The sequence below is a fragment of the Hemibagrus wyckioides genome, linkage group LG27 (genome assembly GCF_019097595.1).
Source record: "Hemibagrus wyckioides isolate EC202008001 linkage group LG27, SWU_Hwy_1.0, whole genome shotgun sequence".
In the NCBI taxonomy this organism is placed as follows: Eukaryota; Metazoa; Chordata; class Actinopteri; order Siluriformes; family Bagridae; genus Hemibagrus; species Hemibagrus wyckioides.
Genome location: NC_080736.1, coordinates 8,476,739 through 8,497,553, shown reverse-complemented (window position 1 = coordinate 8,497,553; position 20,815 = coordinate 8,476,739). Strand labels below are relative to the sequence as shown.

General features: G+C 39.2%; 1 protein-coding gene across 8 annotated transcripts in view; it reads right to left on the bottom strand.

Annotated features, from left to right (window-relative positions):
* Positions 1-408: 408 nt before the first annotated feature.
* Positions 409-20,815, bottom strand: part of znf536 (zinc finger protein 536) — a 174,403-nt gene continuing 153,996 nt past the window's right edge. For 4 of the 8 annotated variants that reach the window (XM_058382022.1, XM_058382021.1, XM_058382023.1 and 1 more), the window contains one exon: positions 409-3,674. In XM_058382022.1, coding sequence (XP_058238005.1) covers positions 3,406-3,674 — 269 coding nt within the window. In that variant the 3' untranslated portion in view covers positions 409-3,405. Of the gene's footprint in view, positions 3,675-17,812; positions 20,110-20,815 lie in introns of those variants that run through there. The other 4 variants (XM_058382018.1, XM_058382017.1, XM_058382019.1 and 1 more) reach the window with 2 other exon arrangements.

The window sequence follows — 20,815 nt, the reverse complement described above, 5'->3', positions numbered from 1 at the left end:
ATGGGCATCGACGGCAGCCGCCGAAGAACTTCTGGGGCTTCAAAGGAATTTGAGCAAAGTTAATAAGTGCATGTGCGCTCCTGTGCATAGGTAATGTTTAATTTACTCAGGAGAATGCGGATTATTCTCATAAAGTGTACGGCCACGTGTTTATACTCGGCACATGTTCCTTTGTAATTGCATGGTACGAGAATGGAATGATAATTAAAGGTTTTGGCACAAAATAATGGTTGCATATTGCAGCAACACACACATTCACTTTCTCCAATGTAAGCACTATATTGGTGAGGGTGGTGGTAGTGGTGGTGGTGGTGGTGTGTGTGTTTGTGTGTGCGTGTGTGTTTTCTCATAAAGAGCCAATAAGACAAGATATAAAAATCAAGCGAGGCTGTAATTTTACAGAGGTAGAGGTTTTATTGCGTAAAACACTGGATAAAACTATACTGCTTCAAAGACATTAGAACCGCTAAAGAACAGCAGACAGAAAACAGTCGTAGCTGAAATGAAAACCCGATACTTCATCGTAGCTTGCTTCTTCTCCGTTCGGATCCATGATAATAAATAATAACCGAGAGTAATCCTTAAATACGAACTCATCTACGTGTTATGAGTATATAACAGCAACAAAATCCTCTACACTCTTCATGTCCTCCTTGGATATAGAAATATTCTCCATTCAGGAATGTTGGACAGAATAATGACCAGGAGCATATACTAGAGAGAAAAGAAAATGATGTCCCAAGAAGCACATTGTTATTTTTTTATTTTATTTTTTAAATATGCACGTGGCTGTGTTGGTGACTTGCTGAAAACCAGTTATATAGTCTCAGGGAAGATAGGAAAGAAAGAACATATGTTTGAGGGGAGAGGGGAAAAGTTAGCACCTGACTATACAGAGTGGACAAACACTATACAGAGAAAATGAGCTTCCAGTGTCACAAACAATATTATTGCCTGTCTCTAAGCTTGACCATGAAAATCCAAAAGACACAAAGCAGAAAAAAAGGGGGGGGGGGGTGTCTTTTTAATGTTTTTCTATGTTTCTTCTATTTTTTTTCCTGCTTTTCTAAAATTTTATGTACTGCAATATATGGCAAGTGTACACATGTAAACACAAACACACATGCACCATGAAAAGAAGAGGGAGAGAGAGAGAGACAGAGAGAGAGAGAGAGAGAGAGAGAGAGAGGACAAGCGACTGACACGATCGCCAAAGAAAGAACAAAAAAAACAACAGTAGTGCACTAAAACTTCTAAAGCTCACTATGTTGATAAAGTATTTATTTTATGTAAAACACATTGCCCTGGATAGAGCTTATATAAACAGTCGCTTTTAATTGATCAACTTGATATAAGTAAGGCAGTGAGAACTATCCTAGAAACAGAAAAGAAATATTTTATTTAAAAAAAAGTATGTTTTTCCTTAATGGCCAAAAGATGTTAATTAGAGAATCTCTGCAGGGAACAGTTACAGATAGATTCACTCAATCTCTACTCCGTCATTACAGAAATGCTTACTCTTCTTTTTCTTTACTGTCCCTCTTTCTCTCCCTCTCTCTCTCTTTTTTCTCCATCTTAGCCAGAGATGAAGCTCCTCTGGCGCCTGGTCTGGGTTTCAGTTTTGTCTGCTGATTAGCGCAGAGTGTGTTGGGTATTTGCGACTTTAGTAAACTCCTTTCGGCAGATGTGAGGCAGCCTTAAGGCCCAGGGGTTTAAGTGTCGAGAGTTCCCTCGTAGAGCGGGAAGATATCGACTTTCTTAAAGTCGGGATCATTTCTCTTTATCACAAAACATTAATATCCCTCCCCTCCATCCCTCCAGTTTGTAACCCAGGCAATAAAAAAAAAAGCCCCACGTTCTATTTACCTCCTTACCCCTGCTTGGCTTTAACAAAAGGAAGTAGGATGAAAGTTGATCCATTTTATTTTACTTTCTACGAGGCTTGATTTTGTCCATGTGTCATTAATCTTGTTTTTCTTCTTCTTCTTTTTTCATAGAAGAACATTCAAAACAGAAAAAGCACCAAAAGTAGGAAGAAAATGGGTTTGGTTCGAGGAAGAAACAGAATTTGATCATCTAAAATATACAAAACACTTTCTTTTTTTTTTTTTGTCAGAGAAAAAGGGGTTCGCGCAATCACTTAAACGGGGAGATATCATTATCTATACACATCATATCTACATTATCACTTCTTCCATACTGCTTCACAAGCTAGGAAGTCTTCAGAGGTTTTAGAGTGTGATTACTCCTTCATCAGATTTCTAAGTCTCACTTGAAATATGGGATTAAAGAAAAATAATAAATTCAAACGACATTCAACTTCTGGCTAAAGCTACACAGAGAGAGTGCTGGGTGAAGGCTGCTTCACTTTAGATATGCACATCATGGCTTCTGTAGTGCAGCTGATTAAACCGACACGTTTCATCATCTAACAAAGGATAAAGTTAAGAAAAGCACATTCGACAAATTCGCCCTCACCTCAAATGTGATACTTGAACAAATGACACACTGTAACTGCACAAATAACACACCTCTGACTCTAATGGGGCCTGTAAATACATTTCATTGATTTTTTTTTTTTTCCCCTCCTGTTGGTGGTCATCTTGATTTTTGTGCGAGGGAGGGAGGTTGGGAGGGAGGGAGGACAGGGAGCAGGGAGGGTTGCTGGGCAGTTCTGGGGGCTGACCCTAAATGACGAGTACAGTATGTATGTGTGTGTGTGTGTGTTGGGGCAATGGTGGAGGAGGTGAATTGATTTCCTCTGCAATGACAGCTCCAGTCAGACTGGCACCAAGGCCCCCACCTCCCGTCATCTCCTCCCCTCATCTCCCCATCCACCCCCCCCCTGCTCTTTCCGTCCACTGCCTCCATCCGCCCTCGTCAGTGGCGCTGGGCAAATGGCCACCGGTGGTGTCATGTTCATGAAGGGTGTGTGCAGCAGCCCTCTTCCATCTCTCCTCCTTCTTTGACTATCACCAAATCGTTCACGCGGATCATTTTTCTGATAAAAGCATTATTTTTGGGACAAAAGTCATTTTAAGTGACTGGATTCAGTGACTGTCCTTTTTTTTCTTCTTCTTCTTCTTCTTCTTCTTCTTCTGAACTAATCCTTTGTAATATCATTCCAGGTAACTACAGTAATGCTACAGATTGTGTTTCACACTGATCAGGCAATGATTTATATGATTTATAATCTTGGTAAGACTGCCTGTTCACTCTTTTACGAGCATGCTTCATATTCATCGCACACCTGATCACAACAAAGTCTGCTGCGGCTGAAATCAGGTTTAGTCACTGGATTTGTTGCAGTCCACGTTTCTGCTCTTTTTTTTCTCCATTGTGATAAAGAAACAACTGTTCACCAACTGATGCTACTCGCTGGGTATTGATGACGCTTACGAGGCCCTACAGCTTCTCGGAATCCCTGGATGAAGTTTGGGCCGTGTCACTCACAAAAGCGAATCCTTCTCCTGTTCCCCCCTGGCCAGACAGGGGAGGGTTTCCGTCCTCAGGGCTGCCAGTTGCATCAGATTCGATCCGCGAGCGCTTGAAGCGTCGATCTGGATACTGGCTGTTGTCAAAGGGCATGCGGTGGACACACAAGACGTGCGTCTTTAGGTTACCCTTCTGTGAGGCGCTGTATGGGCAGTACTGACACTGGAACGGCCTCTGACCTGCGGGACAGAGACATCGAGTTATCTTTTGAGCTTTTCCTCGTAAAGTCTGGGCTAATACGCACATGAATATTGAGACTATTGAGGCCTGTTTGTGCCACTCAGTAATCAAATCATCATAAATAAATAAACACATCAATAGATGGATTCATTTATTAAAAGTTGATAAGAAAAATGATAAATAAATACAAGTGACTGATAAGAATTTCCTATATATGGAACATTTTTGGCATAATTTTACGCAAGTCATTCATCATATGTACTGATAATATAATTCTTCTATTTATTGATTTATGGTTACTGCTTTCTTTTGTTTTAGTATCAATTTGTCAACTGTGCCAAGGACAAATTCAGGTGACTATATGCTGTCAGTATAAACTGTCATAGCTCAAAGCTGCCTGATTTAAAATGAATTTGTTAATACGTAAGTTACTGCAAAGTATACAGCAAATTCATAGTTAAATAGCTTATTAAATTATTTGAATGCTGTAAAATTGCAGTAAAGGCATGCAACAGAATGAAAGCAAAATGATCTTTTACCACACTAACAACACAGTACAATACAATGTCAGTGTTACAAGGCAGTATTGTATATTTATAGTAATTTAACTGGAAAGTTACCATCATTTATTTAGAGTAACAGCTAACTAATGTATTCATCTCAACTAATGTATTCATCTAAATGGCATGGAAGATTAGCATATAGAACATTCGTGAGGTCTGGACCACCAAACTGTACCAATTCCTGTCCTTCTACTGTTACTGTCTACTTTTAATTCACAATGAAATGTTTGTTAAGTTTTTAGATGAAAAAATCCGACAGCAGACAGATGGATGTAAATCAAACTGTGAGTTAACATTAGAACAGTGGCTCTATGGCACGCTGGATTTGGGTGTGATGAGGAGATCTACTTCCAGTTTTTTGGGATTCATTGTGGATGTTGCTTTTTTAAAAAAAAAAAAAAAACATTCTCAGCCACTCAGATAAAGATATTGACTTTGCCTCAGAGTCCCGAAGTTCTTTGCTGCACTGCATATTGGATCTGATCACCGCTGAGTTGTACACAAAGGCCCCTATTAGGCCACACAAGCTTGTACGAGAGATGCAGATTACGTGCCTATCATATCGGTGCTCTCTTATCGGCTCCGTCCACTTAAAGCAAAGCCAGACACTCTCAGCTGCACACTACTTTAGGACATTAATAACAGTACATTTGCTCTCCATTTTTCTCAATTCAATTTGAAAAGCACTAAATCAAATTAACATGGGGTTTAAAATAGCAGCCGGCGAGGTCCACTGCATGTAAAGAGGCTGCATTAAAGGTGTGGCAGGAATGCATTGTGGATATCAGCCGTCTCCACACACACACACACACACACACACATGCACACACACACTCACATGCTGTGTGTGGCTGAAAAAGACAGGATTTATAAGCATTTTGAGTTTGGCTTTGGAGTCTCAGCGGCTTTCAAATACTACAATGTCTGCTCAGGCTGCAGCACAAAGGGGATTGCTACAAGTTTTGGGGCTTTCGATGTTCCAGTTGTCTGAATTTTTCGATAAGCGAGCCGGCGCCACACAATGCTGGCCCACTCTTATTCATGCGCCCTTTAATTTCACACTCCCTTACATTACGCCAAGTCCGAGAGGCAGAATTTCCTCATCCGATTTTACACTTAAAGAAAAAGCCAGTGTTGGCCCAACAAGTCCCCCCCTCACTCAACCACACACACCCTGACCCCCCTTCTCACTCCATCCCTTTCCCTCCTCTGCCGAAGTGCTGGCAAAACACCGATTGAGCTCTCTGTTATTGTCAAAGCAGGGTCCGTCTAAGGTAAAGAGCGCATCCATTTTTAATCCAGTATGAATAAAAGATCCACACTCTGTAGGCTTGCTTGTCTTTCTATACAGAGAGAGAGAGAGAGAGAATAATAAGAGGAAATGAAAGAACAATGGCAATGCGGATTGTCTTATTATTATAGTGTTATTAGTAGTAGTACTAATAGTAGTTGTATTAATAATAACAGTAATAATAATGACAGTAGGGCACACCTTTACACATCAAAGTAGTGTCAGAAAAAAAAAAATCTTGTGATTACTATCATAATAAGAACAAAAACGCTGTTTAGTGAAGTTGCTGAATCGTGTTGAACATAAAATATCCAGTAACACTCAATATTTCCCAAAATGGGTGAATTTAATACATTCTTAAATTACAAATATATTAGTGACTGTTTTAAATAAACTGATTTTCTTTTTTCTCCAGCTAAGGAAAATATATGAAAAAAATATTGTCTGTATAACTTAAAGGATCTAAAAGCGTCTCAGAGGATATTGCAGTGCTTTTCTTCATCAAGTCCACATTCACAAGTCCATACATTTTAAATTTCACTGAAATACTAATTATTCATTTATCTTTCGAATGATGAGCAAAAAAAAAAAAAAAATGCTATCTGACAGATGCAAGTCAATGTACCATTTGATTTGTTTACCTTTCTAGATGTTATGCAATCATGGTGCAGCATGCTCACTATTCTATTTAGCTGCATAGAGCTATTATTATCATAGAGTTATTATCTTGTAGTTTAAAAAGGGAACTGCAATTAAGCGCTAATTGAAGGGGCAAAACTCATGCTAGGGAGAGGAGCAGTGGACTCATTTTACTTTATAGCAATTTGTTTGAATAATACGTTATCATAAATAAGCATAACTGCATACAGTGTGCCTAAAGGTGTCTCTAATGCTCAGGGTCAGTTATCATAGGCTAGGTTAAGATCTGTTGTGTGGCATTTGAGGTGTAATTGGGCAGGATTTATTTATTTATTTTGCTGGAATCTGGCAACCCTGGTTAAAGGTAGGTATTAAGTCTTCAGTGTGAGAGATGGGAGAAATGGGAAACACACCTGATGCAATGAACACGGTTGAAGAAAGCTTCATTTAACACCACTCAAAACGGAGCTGCTAGAAAATTATGATGACTAAACTATTATAATATTAACCAGTAATAGCCTACAGCATATGTACAGTAATAGCCCACAGCATATTACAGCCTCTTAATGTCTGAAAAGTTTGAAAAGGAGATGGGAACTTTTCAACTTCTTTAGTCACACTTTTAACACAATTTATTCATTATTATTATTATTATTATATATGTGTGATATTTTCTTATTTGTGATAAATAACCATTAAAGAATAATCTTCTGGTAAACAAACACGTCATAGTAAATATTAATGTTAATAAATATTCATAGTAAATATTAATGCAAATTCATATGCTTTATTTTGTTTTGGTAATTACAACCCTTCGCACTCAATTGTGTAGTTTAGTATGTTTTTTCTCCGAGTGTGTATTATGAGGTGCTAAGTGACATGAAGCAGGATTGCAAATTCCACTCCATCACCATCAAATCCCCTCCATCAAATTCTCATATACTACACGATGCCTCCAGTAGCACGTGTTCATAAACAAGTTACAAACAAAAATAGAAAACAGGAGTTTACGGCAAAAAGTTACTGACTAAGATGAGAGGAGGAAGGAAAAGAGAAAGCAGTTCTCTTGTTTTCATGAGTGTGCTATTATCAGGATTGCCTAATTAACCCCTGAAGGCCTTGTGTGGGGAGATCAGACGCCGGAGGAGGAGGAGGAGGAGGAGGAGGGGGAGAAATGAACGATAACACCCACTTCTACCATATCACTCCATTTCTCCATCCCCCAGTCCTTCACTCCATCGTGTTATTTATAAACGACTGAGTTGCTATCATTATGCTATTTTAACCTTTCTTAGGAATTAAACCCATACCAATGCTCCGATCTCACGCTTTATTTTTTTTTTGGTCTTGCCCTCCCTTTAATGCTCCCTCTTGTGGTCATTCTGATGATTGCATCTAATTCTTTTGCTCTTCTTGTAAACACACACACACACACACAGGAGTACATGTTTATAACAAGGCAACACATAAACATGTAAACATGATGCATGCTGCAGAGAAATACAGTAACACTGGTAGGGATTTATGCAGTGGTATGCATGCCAGCACACACACACACTCACACACACACATACACACACACATATATGCGTGCAGGCACACACGCTGGTGGTTTGGCATGTAATCAGAACCACTCTTATATAAATTCCATCTGATGCCAGAGTTACCATCTGTGAGCGAGAGCGCCTCTCACCTCCGCCTGCCTGCCTGCAAGAAACCTCCCTCCACGAGCTGCGCAACAAAGGCTCTGTGTGTGTGTGTGTGTGTGTGTGTGTGTGTTTGGAGAGAGAGACAGAGAGAGAGACTGACAGAGAAGTGAGAGAGAATGAGAGACAGAGAGAGAAAGATGGGGGAAGAAAAATGATTAATTTGCAGAATGCTTGTGATTTGCTCATACATTATTATAGCAGCTCATCAGCACATGACGAATCCCCAGCCCTGCACAGCAGAAAGAACCTGCAGGGCTTCAGCACTTTTACTGTGTGTGTGTGTGTGTGTGTCTTCACACATTTGAGCTCCTTATGATACCTCTGTTTGAAAAATAATAGCATATGAGCATGTCAAGCGTGTATGGGATTCTGCAATGTTGCTTTCTAAAGGTGGGCCTGTTTGTGTGTGTGTGTGTGTATGTGTGTGTGTGTGTGTGTGTGTGTGTGACTGTGTGTGTGCATGCATAAACTGGCACCTGACAGACTGCAGAACCTCTAATGACTTTCAGATGCTCAGAAACAGTAATTCTAGCCTGAGATTGAATGAAAAAGCCGAAGGAAAGAAAGAGTGAGACTTCCGTTAGCTGTGTGTGTGTGTGTGTGTGTGTGTGTGAGAGATTAACTCTCGAATTCTCGTCGCAGCACACGCTATGCCAAATAATTTTCCCATCGCTCTTAAGCAAGGGATCAAATGTAATCGCCATTTACATGCTTTCGTTGGAGGAAACCCTGCATCTGAAGCACGAGTGCTGTGAGAGCCAACCCGATTCAGCTGATGTCCTGGCTGTATGAGTTACAAAATATCTAACACAAGTCATTTGCAGTACAACATGGTACTAATCAGTGTCAAGAACTTTTCAAACTCTTCTTGGAATCATGTGTCCATTTCCCATTGTGTAAATGTGCTTGTTGGAGTAAGGTGAGTTCTCAGTAGAGGCTTTGGTGGAGTCATGGTGGATCCAGATTCCATCCTGAGACCAAGACAGGACAGTTCTTAATGAACATTATTCACATTTTCCGCAGGAGGCATTAAGCTTTCTGTTCTGGAAGGTTCCACCAATATACAACATTAGGTCTGAGTTGGTGCTTGGACCCCTAAGTATTATAACATGGGTTGTGATTTCCCACTATTGTAAAAGAAATCATGATCCCTGGAGAGTCTCTGGAGCTGACCGCTGCTTCAGTAAACTCCTCCATGTGACTTGAAACATACACATGCTCTGACGATGGCCTGAATAGAATTCTGAATGAGAATTCTGCACTCTATCATAGAATATAGTGGGCTTCCTTGCATATACAGAACATACATACATGTACACATACAGTGATTTTGTTCATTTATTTTAACACAAATAACTTGGTAACTCAGTGTGGTTGTGCAAATCATGTGATTGTACATGGATTCTGTTAGCGATAGCAAAAAATTTCCAGGACCGAGAAGCTAGAGTTAAGCCACTGAATTTCAAGTACTCCATAATTAACTTATACAGTAGAGGATTTATTTCTGCGTGCTAACAAAGTGTGTGTGTGTCATTTATTGTGCTACAAACTTCGGGACTCAATCCTTTCCCAGTAAAACAAGGTAATTTTTCTTTGTGAGAATTTATCCTGTGTATGTGCATGCTTTCCCTGTGTGTGTGTGTGTGTCATGCTCTTCTCTCTGAAGTGAGTGAAAAGAGAGAGAAAAACTGTGAGCGAGAGGCTGTCTGGGGAGAGCATGAGCCACAGAAGGTGTGAGCAGTAAAATGTGATGCACCATCTGTCGGCCAATAATAACCTGTATGTTATAAAGGCTGGGAGATTACTCAGCAAAGCACGCTCGCAAACATCCAAATCCCCCCGCAACGCTAGCGCGCCACGCACTATCTCTTCCCACCTGCTCGCAGAAGCCCGGCAAGTAAGGGGCCGTGCTAAAACCTTGCATTACACTCCTTTAAGTGTGACCTTACTGTGTGTTAGTGTATATACTCTAACACACACACACACACACACACACTGAGCTCAACTGCTAATGCTCATTAAGTACACTGGAAGAGATAAACACACTTTATATCAGAATACTGCATTATTTATTACTTTGTCTAAAATTATTTCAGAGTTTCCTGCATTCACCATATAACAAGCTTATTTTCATATCCAAATTAAAACACAAATTTCTTTTTCTTTTTTTTCTAGCCAAGAATCAGTTTCATCACTATTATTCTCACCACTATAACAATTCCGTGCTTCATATTTAACATCTGGACCCAGGTCCGGAGCCAAAAAGCTCATCTTACACGGAAACACAGCATTCAATATGATGATCTCTCTAATACTTGTGCTGTGATGCTTCTACTGAATTCCATGTTGTATTGCATGAATGTAATGCACTGTTCACCAAGCTAAGGGGTGTGTGAAACATAGCCAGGGGGGGTCTGAGATTTATTAAATTCTGTTAAAGTGATGGAAATCCCAATGTATTATTATTATTATTATTATTATTATTATTATTATTATTATTATTATATTTGTTAGACTTATTAGCCAGTTTGACTGGTCACTTAGAAATGAATGGGTTTAACTCAATGCTCAATAACTCAATAACTAGACACAAGTCAGCTATAAATAATGTCAGCTTCAATCTAAGAAGAATTTGAAATGAGATTCTGTGGGTAAAAGTCAAGGAGTAAAACATTTTTGATCATGTTTAAATAAATCGATTTTGTACAATTTATTTGCGGTGGTTTTTGTTTCACACTTAAAGGTGAACCTCGTTGGGTTTTTTTGTATTAGTTAGAAATCGAAGTGACTAATTCTACTACAAAATAAATATTTATAATTAATGCATATTATACATTTATTATTGAACTTTTTTCTAGTTGTCTGGGATTCAATAAATTAATTTTTTTTTATATTATATGGATTTTATAAATTATTATTTTTATCAATATATCTTTATTTACAAACGTAAAATAAATTCCCCGCAAAGGGACGTGGTGATTTATGAAAAAAAAAAAAAAAATCCTCTCTGAGCATTCCAGACTCCTTTGGGAATTGATTTCCTTTTATTTTGATTTCATTTCATTATTAGGAGCTGTTGTGCTGCTCGGAGGAAAAGCGGCCCTGCGGATTGGGGAATTGGTGTAGTGGTCTTGCACGCTCCTTAACTAGAAAACCAACACACAAATAACTCATAGGAATACACACAGGGGAAGGAGGGGGAGTAACGGTTGTATCAAAAGAAATCTCCAAAAGCCTCACAGGGGAATCAGCTCCCATGCTAAACACTAAACTAGATCATTAATTGCTGCACCAGAAGGACCTGTTAACAAGAGCTCGGAAATAGTCTCTGTATTTTTTTTCCGTAGCTTTTTCCCTTTTGTTTCCGTCCCGCTTGATGTGATCTTCTTCTACTTTTCGGAAAGCTTTGAGAACTTTTTGTACTATAATATGAATATAATCTTATATATAGAAAAGTAGAATGTAAAATTTCATTTTTTAAGAATTTAGTGAAGACATCAAAGCATTTTTTTTCCTCCCTTCAGCCCTTCCACTATCACAGGAGAAACTTAACCAAGGCTCTCCTCAGTGGACCTGAATACACTACTGTGATTGGCTGAGAGTTACTCAGGCTCATGGGTAAAGGGCAGTATATTCATCATTTGATGAGCGTAGAATGTCAGACAGTGTGTGTGTGTGTGTGTGTGTGTGTGTGTGTGTGTGTGTGTGAGTGTGTGTGGCCTGGGGATGTAGAGTTCATGAGCACTCATCGTCAGCCCTACTTTCCTCCCTTGTCCGATCCCAACAGAGCTCAGAGCTGCACATTCTACTGCTGACCTATCACTGCAGATGCATGATGGGTGTCCACATGTCTGAATGTGTGTGTGTGTGTGTGTGTGTATGTGTGTGTGCTGGGAAATAGTGAAGGACACAACCTTGCCCTCTACAAGGAGTATAAGGAAAAGCATGAGAGGCAAAAAAAAAAGAGGTCATGGCTAGTGAAAGTGAAAATCCTAAACAAATAAAACAAGACATAAAAGAAGAAATTTGCAAATGCTATCCTTCACAGTTGAATGAGAGAGAGAGAGAGAGAGAGAGAGAGAGTCAGTGTGCCCCTCTATACTGTAGATACCAGGTGCTCCTCAAGGTCTCCAGGCCAATTAAAACCCCACCAGTCCACACATCCTCCCTTCCAATGGGCACAGGAGGATGATATGAAGATGTAAACACAGATCAGAGACCGTGAGAGGAGTGTGTGTGTGTATGTGTGTGTGTGTGTGTGTGTGTGTGTGTGTGCATATCTAGTCAGGTCAGCATGAACTGCTTGTGTTGCTATAACATGATCAGAGGTTCTGCTCTCAGTGGCAACACACACACACACACACACACACACACTATGGTGTGGTTACTGTCCTATTTATTAGCATTACTTTTATGTTTTAATTTTTTAATTATTTAGGGTTAAATGAAAGTATGGTTTAGTTTAACATCCAGTAGAAAATCTAAAAACAAAGAAAGTATAATTTTTTAAAAATACAAATTTTCCTTTACATCATTTCATCGCATCTAAACTCGTTTCCAAATATTATGTATATATATTTTTTTTTGTTTGGGTTTTCGGTTGGCTCATTTTAATTTTATGGTCACGCACCTGCCAATTCTTACACATGTAAAAATCTACATTTTCATGAAGTGATAAAGACACAATGTTCAAGGGTAGGTTAAGGACAAGGTTAGTATTTGTGTGTGTGTGTGTGTGTGTGTGTGTGTGTGTGTATGTCTGTGTGTGTGTGTGTGTGTGAGTGTGAAAAACAAATCATAGATATAAAAATGAACATTTGCTAAAACAAACCAATTTCACCAGTGAGCTCATCCATTCTCCTTCTCTGTTTCTCTATAACCCGTTTTCTCGCTCTTCTCTTCCTCATTCTTCACTCTCCTTTTCTCCTCCATTTCTCCTCTTCCTCCTTCCTTCCTGTCTGAGTCCTATTTGTCTGCTGTAAGTGAAATCACTCAATTCGGTGGAGAAGTCAGAGGAGAGGACTTCGGAAGAGGCGGACGAGGAAAGGGCCACCTCCAAATAAGTTCCATTAATCACTGCACTCACTCTAATGTAACTAATATTTTACAATTAGAGGAGACAAGACGGAGCTCGCCGCCATCTATCTCCCTTACACCACATGATCATCGATTCATAAGCCCCTGCCTGAAAGCAAACACACACTCTCTCTCGATTTAACACACACACACACACACACACATAATAAGCGAGAGGAAGACTCGTGCTACTTCTGCAGATGGTCATGTGCATGCCTTCATAATGCATGTGGTTACACAAGATTCCGGGTATTCACCAAGAGCTCTCCATTGGTGATGGATGACCAGTTGTGTGTAGTGTGTGTGTAATACTGCACAGTCTGATAAGATCGAATGCTGATTTCAAATGAAAAGAGATGAGAGAGCAATTCCATAGCCAAAATGTCTTCCTGCAGAGAAACCGGTTTATTTTGTATTTGAAAGATTTAATATTATAGACATTAATACACAGATCATAATAATAATAATAATAATAATAATAATAATAATAATAATAATAATAATAAGCCCTGGTTTCTTTATCCAGTGATGAATTGAAGCCCTGACATTAAAAAAATAAATGTATATTTATTTTTATAGATGTAATTCAGATTTTATAAAACGACCTAAAATCATACCTTATAAAAATCCTTGTTTATGGATCATCATTATTCTAAAAAAAAAAAAGAAAAAAAAGAAAAAAAAGAAAGAAAAACAGGAAATAAGAAATTTTATTTAATTTAAATAATTTTTAATTTAAAAAATATAAATATGCCCTTTTATTTAGTTGTACATCATCAGGAGTCAAAAAAAAAAGTAAAAAAGTAAGATCAGGTATTTACAGTGGATTTAATGTTGTTTTTTATAAGATAATAAATATTGTTTGTTTTGTTTTTTTAATAAACCATTCTGTGAGAATAAACCAAAGCCTTATGTATAATATCATTTTACATTTCTAATTCTTTTTGGAAATGGTTACTGATATGATTTAAGGTTTAAGTGATGGAAATGTTCCGATATAATCTCATTTAATGCCTTAACAGGACACACAGCTGTTAGCGCCATACAATCTCTTCTTAAACAATCGCCTTATTCTGTAACTGAGAGTGCAGTGGAAAAGCAAAGGTCTAGGTATGACGGAGATTTCCAGTCCCAATAAGCTGGTCTCTCTCTCCCTCTGCTGGCAGGATCTGTATAATGCAGAGGAGTGTTACGGGATGCTGCCCCTTGAAAATGCGAGCGAAATGAACGCCAGCTGAACAAATGAGCGTGAAGACAGGTTCAAGCGCAGGTCACCATCTGCCTGCCTACAAGTGCCGGCACACTGCAACCCAGCCGCGCAGTCATCTTAAACACATCAGTCGCATGCGCACACCCGCACACACATACACAGCTGCACAATATGGCGCCAGTGCAAGAGGACGAAATGGAGAATGAGGTGAGGTGAAAGATGGGCTGGAGCCGCTGAATGAAGAATAAAGACAGGGGGAGTACAAAGAGACAAAATGCTGATGGGAATGTGCTAAACTGCACACGCAGACAACTGAGATTCATACACTCCACCTGGTCAATGAGAACCATTAGAGCTTCAATGAGTACCAAATGCCTTTAGTGTCTCCTAAACACTCACTAACTGCTTCCATATGTGACTTCTACAGAAGAGATGCACATACTGACACACTCTCTGTCCATTTCTCACTGTCTCGTGTAGACAGATCCAATGCCTGTGTTATTTCTGTGGAGTTTTAACTCTGTACTTGATGATAGTGCATCACAGCCATGAGATTTGTTCCGTGAATAAAAAAGACTAAGGTAGGGGGGGCCGAGACAAGAGCAGAGAGCAAAACGGTTACTTTTTTTGCAGGATGTGAGTTTTATTGAGACCAGGCCCCTCTACATCTGGTCTAATGTAGTTCATCCGTTTAAAAATTAGTCAGGCATTGACCTCGGACGGCTCGCCTCACAAGGGTCCCGATGTAGGGTTAACTCAAATATGGATCCCATCAGACTAAACGAGATCGGGTTCCCTACCTCTGAGACCTTGGTAACTCAGAGCGGATGAAAACAGTAAAATTGGGCCCTGCGTTAGGGAAATGCTCCTACATGCTACACTGCTGTGTGTGTAGAGGATTGTTTCCTCGCATTACAGTTAGAGAGCAGACCGCTAGTGTCCCGAATGCCTCAGAGTTATTGACACAATAGCCCCTGTCACCAGTCTGAAACAGGATGACTGTGTAAATCCCTGCCTGTGAAACAGATGGAACGAGGTACTGTAGTCCTAGAGAAGTGCCTTTTCACCTACATATAGTAAATGACATCATAGAAACGTTAGAATTGTGTGATCGAAAATCAGAAAGAAGTCGACAAGGGCAAAGATAGAGCACTTCATAACATGCTAGACAATGTGTCATTATGGCAAGAAACTATATCTGTCAAAAGCTTTATGTAATTATTTTCATTTCATTGCCTGTACCACTTATCCGATCTATCCTCAGGTCACGGGGAGCCTGTGCCTATCTCAGGCGTCATTGGGCATCAAGGCAGGATACACCTTGGACGGAGTGCCAACCCATAGCAGGGCACACACACACACACTCATTCACTCACACAATGGGCAATTTAGAGACTCCAATCAGCCTAGAAGCATGTCTTTGGACTGTGGGAGGAAACCACGGGGAGACTGTGCAGTCTGATTGGTCAGAATGTGATGATTAATCATAAATGCATATCATTTTCTTATAACAGCAGTTGTACTGGCTGTTATTTAATTCACAGGTTTACATTAATGCACTCATCCTCAAACATTATTGGTACATTACCAGTTTACACAGGAGCTTGTGTGTGATTATTGGCATAGTGAGTGGTATATTTAGAATTTTTTAACGGTATCTCCGCTGTCAGTGTTGGGTAACAGTCAGGGGTAAAGCAAGTGCAAGTTAGGATCTTCTTTCCTTGGGAAACTGTCAGGACGTCAGGTTTGACATGGTTTGCAGTTTCTCAGAAATATGACAAGTTGAGCTTATAAACTTCTAGAGATAGAAAAAGAAATGCTGGTGAGGGAACAACCTGTTTATAGCAGCTTTAATGGAAGGGATACCAAGAAATACCTTCACAACCTTAAATGCCCCTATAGACTTCTAGACCTTACATCACCCCATCCCATTACTTTCATTCAGTATTAAATCTCAATACTCTGAATATTATTGATGCATCCAAATGGAATTGGGATCCAGTTTGCATTGTTAAAATGAGAAGATGAACACATAATACACATACTGTCTGAATCTTCACACGGAACATGAATACTAACCAATGACTCGGGCTAATACTTGAGACACGCAGCACATAGCTGTGGAGTCTTTTATACAGCATTGTAATGGTATAGACACCAGGGAAACCATACAAAGCTGTCTGGAACATCAACATTTCCTTCTAATATTGTTTCCTAGTTGAATAATATAACAAAATAAGTTTGCTTGCACTGTATTTACTGTTAGCATGGACTGCTAAGTGAGCTGCCATGGATTAGTCTTACTGAGAAATATGTCAAGTCATCAAGTCATGAGGATGAACTGAGAAGAGTTCGTAGGAACGCTGTAAACCTCATTCCCGTTTTAATGAAGCACGATTAGGTGAGGTCTACATTCGTGCACAAGCTATCCTGTTTTTTAGTGTATCTTGTTCAACTAAACGGAATCGGTTTAAAACTGTTTAGCTAAATAATGTTTCGCTCAAGAATACCAATAGATGCTCTTGTGTGTGTGTGTGTGTGTGTGTAGTGTTATCTTCACTTGGACCTTTTCCAGTATTTTGTCATATCAAGGCAGTTATTTAGCCATATTTCTTATCTACAATGTACTTCTCTAATAATTATAGAGATTAGGAAAGGCACACAGTAATACACTCACAAAATTAAAGCAACAAGGTTATTATTTTGGGATTTCTGCTATCCTCCATAAATGATAAATCCCCAGCATCAACCACCAACATATACTTTATTCGTCCTGTATGAATAGTATTAAAGCTGGCAGCATTACTCCAGTGTGACATTTGAGTTGGAGGTATTGAATTGCAAATAAATAAGTAAACAAATAGCAGTAATGGACTCTTCATGGAACGCTGAGTCACACACTTACATACACACGCATATGTTTGACTACAAAATAACAGAGATGCAAGTTTAGAAGCATAGTAGGAGGACAGGAGTGTGAGCACTGCATATTTGCTCACAGCAGGAGAAAAGCTGTGCTGCCTGTCTGCTTTTCACAGGTCTAAGTATTAAGACTACACCAGGCCTGGGGCACTAATGGTAATATGAGCTGTCATGGTCCACACTGCTTTTTTGTGCCTCCCACTCTGTCACACAACACACACACATATACAAACACACACAGGTATACTCTTCCAAGTGTTATCTTCGAAGCTGTTCCATGGCGGAATGGTCGGTTCTGCAGTTGCCAGTTTATTAGGAACACCCGGCTGCATTCTGAGAGTCTCTGAAATCACACTTTTTCCTAATTCTGACATTCAGTGTTAACATCAACCAAAGCTGTCGAGCTTAATTCACACTAGATAAACAGCGTACCTAAAAGCAGTGAGTTCGAGTTCATCCACGTCGAGATTTGCTGTATCAGATGTATAGGAAGCATTTCAAACACAAGATTAATAACAGATGTGAATTAACAGCAATCATCCAGTGAAAGATGTGTTTTCATTCATTCACAGTTAGCAATTCTGAGTCTGGAGCTGATCCTGGGAACATTGAGGTGCGTGTGCACTGGAAGCTTATATCAAAATTTTATTTTAGTGAATTGAATTGAAATCGAAGGCTACCTGTAGTAGACGTTCATGTGTATACTTACTATAGCAGTTACATGTCATACACGATGCGTAACAGATCATTGTATAATAGTTGGAATACATTTTATTTTTTATTATAAGTACAGATCAGTAGTTACAAAACAAAGCATCTGCCATGAAGGTACAGCAAACAAAGAAAATTATACAGCTCACAAGACAGTTCAGAGGTGGAATGCTCAGTTCAGTAAGACCCAGATTGAAACACGCTGTGCTTTATCTCTATATAGTATCACACATAGGAGGCCAGATCTCCTACTAACAGTGTACATACATATGGATCTCTGATTGGTCAATATCTGTCTAATCCCACTGACCACTGAACCTGTCATTTATATATATATATTTATATATATATATATTTATATTTTTTTATAGATAGATAGATCCAATCTTAAACACCATTTACTAGTTTCCTCCACTCGTTATACACTAGACATTTGTTTCCAAAATGTATGGAGCAAAAACTAATCAAGATTTTTTTTTGCACTGATATTTTACCTAAGAAATAAAGACACCATATCGACGTTTGAACGAACTGAACTGAACTCGATCTGTTCTCTTCGCTGTGCCACTTTTATCATGTCTGTACACGGTTAGTCGGTTAGTCGTGGTAAAAATACATTTTGCTCAGAGCAATATGGAACTTGAGATGACCTTCAGTAATGAGATCAGTGTGCCTGAAGGGACCAAATAAGGTCACCGGAGTTCACAAAGTGACGGCGAGAAAAATCTTCACAATGTCAAGGGACGCACAGACACACACATACACACCTTCATTTTAGTTTAGTTAGCTGTGTACCGTATAGACTGGATTCTTAGATACTATCACAGTGAAAAATATGTGTGGGGTGAAAAGGTTGATAGCCTCTCAATGCCTCGGAGAGACGTGCGTTATATACTGTATGGACATACGCTTGCAGCAACATGAGAAGATTGTCAGTCTTTTCTTTTTTTGTAATGTTATCTTTACAATGTTGAAGGCAAAAAAGTACAGTACTAGAAAAGAAAAAAGTCCAATCTAAGGCCTACAATCAAAAAACAGATAGCTTTGTAGATGCAACAACGCATGACTGTATCTAAGGCTAACAATATTTGTGTTTCTTGCTTGTATGTTTGCTTTTTCTTTTCTTCTTTTTTCTTTTTTTAAATCATTTTTAACAAGTAAATACATCAAACCATTTCAGTAGTCAGTAACACTTTGCAACACTGATTGGTGGCAGTATATTACAAATAGATTCTCAATGACTGAGAAAGTCAACCTGGTTTTGTGTTCTCCTTTTTTCCAGAGTTCAAGATTCAGGTCATTTTTTTCCTCTCTCTCTCTCTCTCTCTCTTTCTCTCTCTCTCTTTTTCTTTTGTTTTTTACAGATCTGTGCCAACTAGTCCAACTTTCACAACTGCTGGGTTTCGGGAATGTCTCACACGTTTGTGCCTAAGCTCGATCTGTTTTCCCAGAGAGCAGCTCTGAACACATGTCCCGGATACGCTCTGAAACACATCACGGAAGAAAACACGGCTAGAAGGTCCGAGGTCCGAGAAAACTCCGCAGTCCTTCGATGCATCCCTTTTTATGGAAGGGGACACTGTACATCCATATAGTCCTTTTCCTGCTTCCAGAAACCACATGCTTGTTTCACACATCCTCACACTGGCTGTTTGTATAAGAGGTTTTTTTGAAAAAGAACTGCCGCAAGTGTGCTTGGTCTCCAAATACACAGTCCGAAAGCTCGGAGATATGAGCCGGGTACGAGTCGCACTCGTGTAGCATTGTTTCAGTAGGCAGTGAGAAATATGGAGAGCTGAGTTTGTCCAAAAATAAGAGAAAAGTCTCTCAGCTGTAACTGGAAATTTTTGACATTTTGGTGCAAGGAATGTGTGACTAAGCAAAGAAATAACTAGAAAAGGGGGAGAAAAAAAATAGAGCATTGTATGCATGTATGTATATCAGCTACACATGGCAGAATTTAACAGACAAAACACACAGGAACCAGTTATCTTTCTAAACATCAACATCTTTTTTTTTTTTTCTTCACTTGGTCCTTCAGGGAGCATCAGTTTGCGTTCGCTTTCCATAACTCAAATTTAGAGTCATAAACATCACATTGCCTGTCATTGTCATGATCAGCAACTTCATCTCTGTCCTCCACCTCCTCCTCTTCATTATCATCATCCTCGCCATCCTCCTCCTCTTGCTCTTTGCTCGTGAGTTATTCTCTGATTAGTGGTGCATCCTGCATCTCAGAGTCAGTTAGCTTAGGCTCGGAGGCAAGAGCGGGTCCAAACCTTCTGGAAGCTTCTTCATCCGCCCACAGATGAACTATGGTTGAGAGAACAAATGCAGATTAACACCACCGGCCGCTCACTAGAGACTCACACACTGATACACTGATGCACACAAGATGACTGAAGATATTTACAGACTCAACACAATCGAAAAAGAAACAAAATAAGAGAAAACTAAGCCAAAGCAGCTAGGATTGTTTTACTTTATTGAATATAGCAGACATTTTGGTAACACTGTTCTTGAGTACATGAACATTATTTGGATCAGCAGTAGTAATAGTTCTACCTATAATCCAGAGAAAATGTCTCAAAGTGGGATTGGAAAGAAGACAGTCACAGCTGACCCAGATCTGGAGCAAGTCAGCTCGAGGACGTTTCCAAAACGAGAAAACAATTTGCCAAAATATTGGCACAAATCTTTATATGCTACTGTATAAGCTAAAACACACGTGTTACCAAAATGTATATGTACTCTTGATGGAGAAAGGCTGGTTGTGATTATAGCATAACATAATAAGCACTAGCATCATGACTCTCATGATGAACTATTATTTATGTCACTGCTCTTATTAATGCAGGTCAGAATGAGCTTCTTATGCAAAATATTATCAATTACAATAAAAGCAAAAATGAGCATTTAAGTCATTTAAGAGGACGTGCATAATTAATGACCACTGATTTAACTGCATTGATATGAAAGAATTCAGCTTATGAGATTTTTTTGGGGGGGGTTAGATAAA